The sequence below is a fragment of the Trachymyrmex cornetzi genome, unplaced genomic scaffold, assembly GCF_001594075.2.
Source record: "Trachymyrmex cornetzi isolate Tcor2-1 unplaced genomic scaffold, Tcor1.1 scaffold348, whole genome shotgun sequence".
Classification (NCBI taxonomy): Eukaryota; Metazoa; Arthropoda; class Insecta; order Hymenoptera; family Formicidae; genus Trachymyrmex; species Trachymyrmex cornetzi.
Genome location: NW_017298193.1, coordinates 33,116 through 37,682, shown reverse-complemented (window position 1 = coordinate 37,682; position 4,567 = coordinate 33,116). Strand labels below are relative to the sequence as shown.

General features: G+C 30.9%; 1 protein-coding gene across 3 annotated transcripts; it reads right to left on the bottom strand.

The window, feature by feature from the left end:
- Positions 1 to 464: 464 nt before the first annotated feature.
- LOC108763254 (eukaryotic translation initiation factor 4E type 2) lies at positions 465 to 3,829 on the bottom strand. Of its 3 annotated transcripts, none has more exons than XM_018510718.1 (6): positions 3,590 to 3,829; positions 1,996 to 2,080; positions 1,676 to 1,915; positions 1,057 to 1,209; positions 750 to 959; positions 465 to 664 (listed from the first exon to the last, which is right to left on the bottom strand). In XM_018510718.1, exons 1-5 carry the CDS (start codon positions 3,607 to 3,609, stop codon positions 801 to 803), a joined length of 657 nt encoding a protein of 218 aa, XP_018366220.1. In that variant the 5' UTR covers positions 3,610 to 3,829; the 3' UTR covers positions 465 to 664; positions 750 to 800. The 3 variants fall into 3 exon arrangements, with proteins under 3 accessions (XP_018366220.1, XP_018366221.1, XP_018366222.1); XM_018510719.1 differs by having other exon boundaries at positions 465 to 641; XM_018510720.1 differs by having other exon boundaries at positions 1,996 to 2,071.
- Positions 3,830 to 4,567: the final 738 nt, after the last annotated feature.

Here is a 4,567-nt window from a genome sequence, read left to right as displayed (position 1 = left end):
GGCTAATTCTTATGGTACGTCTTATGGTTACTGTTACGGAAGGTGTGTGCAGCAGCCCTTAACAGGACGAAGACTGGCATACCGGCATGGCCTCTTTGAAGGTTCTCTCAGGGTTGCGTTCCAAAGTTCTACTCTATCAACTCGAGTATTATTTTATCCTTGTCGGTCACCGAATGTTGAATAAAGATAAAAGATACTCGGAGTTGACAGAGCCAAGTTTTGGATATTAATCCTTAATTCACACATCAATCTGTTTGCATTTAATCTAATGTGAAATTGTCAACAATGTATTATATTAAATGCACTCCAACTACCGTGATATATTAATGCTCTCGTTACCTGGTTAACATTTATTAGTTTTCTTAAATTAATGTTAACACAGGCAACAATCATTTCGAGAAACCTATTTTCGCAAAACTGGACAGAGACGCAATACATATTCATATACTCACAGGATAAGCAGCCACAAATTTTTTCCTCATATTAAACAAAATGGAAATAAGGACGTTTATTTATTTATTTTGACATATAGTCATTATTTACATAAGTTACAACACAGATACTTATGATTGAAGTGTATCATCAAATGGATATTTCCCAATATTTCACGTCTTTTTTACTTTTTTCTTGTCGGTGATCCTCTGGGAAGTATAATAAGAATCGGCTGTTTTTTCAGAAAAGCGTAATATGATTAGATAAAAGAAAAATCTCTCTTTGGACGATTTTCGATGTCAAATTGTTTAAACTACCTTAAGTCTGTCAGGGAAGTTTTAATATCTCGTTCTCGAAATTATACAACTTTAGAGATTTCGATGTACATTCTTCAAACTGTCGTTATGGGTTTTATACTCCATAGTGGCGGTAGGTGGAAGATGTAATACTCTTCTCAAAGTATCTCTAATTCGTGCTGTTATCGTCACATCTGACGCTGTTTTATTCCATACACATATTATATCTTCCTATCAAATTAACCAATTCATTCAATAAAAAAAAGAATTCTTATATTTTATGAACTAAAAATATATAAACTGAAAATAGGCATAATCTCTCACCCACCTGAAATCTTATAGATACAACAGCGCCGCATATTTCTTCTCCTACCATAAATTGTTCTCCTAATATTGCCAATATAAGATTTTCCCAACATCTAGAAACTAAACCTTTTCGTAATCTTACTATCCACTTGCCTCCTTTTTGATTCGCTTCGTCCTAGGGAGAAGGAAACTGATACATAATATGTATGCAATAAGCACAGTTAATGCAAAAAGTATTCTTGCAGGGAAGATTTTCATAAAAAAAGCTTTATTTGTAGAAAATAAATTAGCAATTTATTAACAATAAATATATTGTTCTAATATAAACAAAAAAACTTAGCGAAAATAACAGTGTTCATGATCTCAGAAGAATTTTTTCTTCTTTAGAATGATCTAAATTTCTCAATTGTATAGATACTTTTTATACGTCCACAATAGTACACTTTTTCATTTTCATAAGATAATATATTTTAATTATTATTTGTTTTTAGATAAAATAATTTTAAGACAGATAATCTATTTTACAGTTTGTTAATGAATTGCTAATTAATATTTATTTTTCAAAAATAAAGATTTTTAAGATATCTCACCTGTATGAATACTTTTTGCACTCACTATAAAAAGGAAAAGACAATGCTTACCTCCCACATGGGTTTTATACCAACTTTGAAAAGATGGAAGTCTGTGTGTGTCGTAAGATCTGATGGTCGTACTAAATGACTGTAAAGACCCCAGAACTGCTCTACGCTTGCAAACCTGCCGACCAATTTTAAATTTTGGTCGTAACTCTGTATATTAGTCTTGCCAGGACTACGCCGGCTGTACCACAGTGCATAAGCATATTGCAATTTATGCTCATTTGGACTTATCTCTATTGGAGGCTGTTAACAAGATATTGATCTTCAGATTTTTATTGACGCTAATGTACTTCCATCATCAACAAGATCTCTGTTCTACTCACTAATGGACTCTTTTCTGCCTTTTGATTATCCTTTGATTGAGACTCTTCATCTCCACTGTCTTCTGTGGCTTTCAACCTGTAAGTGCTGTCATAATTTGTAAGTCAACATAACAAAAATCAAATACCTCAAGCATTTGTTACATATTAATCCTCCAAAACTGATGTCAAAATCTGTAGCGCAGTTATTGATGTTGGGTCTGTGAAAACCTATATTAAATTATACTTAATTAATTAATGCTTTTTAGTCAACATAAATTTAATTCCATGTGATTAAACAGTAAAGTCAGATGGGCTTGCAATTTTTAATTTTGTGAATTTTATTATTTAACTGATATCTATGTATATTTATTGTAAGCTCTTAAATTTTTGTAAGTTAAGGTAGAATACTGATTTTTAGTCAATATAATGTTTTACATAGATGACAAACTTAATGATAAATGATTATTGGAATATAATAAGAAAAATATGTGATAAAAAGCAAAGATAGAGCAAAGATCCTAGATAAGAAAGACAATACATTAGATAATGATACAGAACCTGTTAGCTACAGAAGAGATGGCAATCTTTGATTCTAGTATTATTAACTCTTGATGTAATTTATAATTGATAATTTTATGTTATTTTAATGTAGCTAATGAGAAGAATGAGAAAACGAATAAAGTCAAAATTTACTACTTATTATAGATAACTATTTATTATAATTTTCAAATTTATTAGAATATACTAACATCTTTTATAAGCTTGAGTTTGGCTTTTGTTTAATGAATTACAATTTTTTAAATTTATTCAATTAATTTACAAATGTAACAAAGAATATATTAAGTGTCTTCAATAGGCCTACTATCAGCTCTGGAGGATTAATAAGGATGACTTCAATAAACGTTGATTAACTTTAAGATATTTTTTCGAAAAATGTTATAAATTGACGCAACAAATATAAGACCTGTTCTTTTTAATTAAACTTTTTGCATAATTCATCTTTCTTGCATAAGTTGTTCTTTTTCTTTTCAACATGAAAAAAAAAAAGAAGAAACAGATAAACTGTGCAAAAGATTTAGCTAAAAAGAACAGGTTTAGTTTCATTCTAATTTATTGCATTAATCAGAACATTCTTCGAAAAGGACCCTTAATTGGCAGAAATATTCTATTTCTGTATAAATCGCCATTCCTGATGGCGATTTCTAATCTTCCTTTCTTATTATCAAACAACAAGAAATCAATAATATTTATGTTAACAAAATAGGCATCACACAACAAGATAATCGCTTGTTAAGATAAAATGAATCATTGGCTCATAAGAGAAACCATAAATCCTAATCAATATTGGTTATCCCGTCCTTTTCATCATCAAGAGTTGAAATTGAACGAGAATGCGAAAGATAGCAACGTTTATCCAGACCGTACGTCCCATTATGCAGTACAAGTCCATTTCTAAATTAGATTCGGTTTAATTTTTATCTTATTTAATTCTTAAAACTAGAAGAAAATAAAAAGTAAGTTAAACCGAGACTAAAGCTAATGTATCATTAGAAATGGACAGCACTCAACGCGCGTCTAACCTCGAAAAAAACCCACTCGCGATAAAAGCACTTACGTTTCGAACTTATTGGACATGCTTGTGACTAACGGGACAAAAATGCGTGCTCCAAAGGAATATTAAATCGCGTACGAATATGACAAAGCTCGTGAAATTTTTTGTCTCTTCACTCGCACGTCAACTTTCACATCTGTAGTGTTTTCGGTAAACTGTTGATCGTTCAGCACCGGCAGCACCATGGTCGAATTAATACGAGGCCTGTTCTTTTTAGCTAAAGTTCTTGCACGGTTCATCTTTCTTTTTCTCTCGCCGTTAAAGAGAAAAAGAGAAAGATAAATTTTGCAAGAACTTTAAAAAGAACAAACCTAAGGTAAAACCTTAGGATTTTAGATCATCCAATCAGCATTTTAGATCTGGAAGAATACATCAATGGCTGCGCTTAGCGGACTTAACAGTTGAGTGAGCGCTCGCTGTTATTGGTGTATTGGCTTCGTTCAGCAGAGAAAGCAGCTTTGCAACTGTTGTAAAATTCTTGAATATGATTAGTTTAGATATTTAGACATTTAGATCCAATGAAGAACTAAGGGCAAGACTAATCATATTGAATTTTACAACAGTTGCAAAGCTGCTTTCTCTGCTGAACGCAGCCATTCTTTTAGATCATCTAATCAGCATTTTAGATCTGGGGATTAATTCTGTATCTTGAAACGAGGGGAAAATTACAAAAGTGAGCAAATTTACTAGATGTTGACCAATGAAATTATCAGTATTCTAGTAAATTCGCTCACTTTTACTGCAATCGCAGTAATTGGAGTGCAATTAATATAATATATTATTGACAATTTCACATTAAATTAAATACAAATTGATTGATGTGTAATTCATGTGTGAATGTTTCGGTTTCTTTCAAATCATTTTTAGTAATGTTGAGTACAATCAATTTTCTTTCAATATGTCGATACATAAAATTTCTTAGTCCGCAGTTATTGGAATTTAATTTCTAAAAAGCTAAAATATTAATAATATTAATAATTT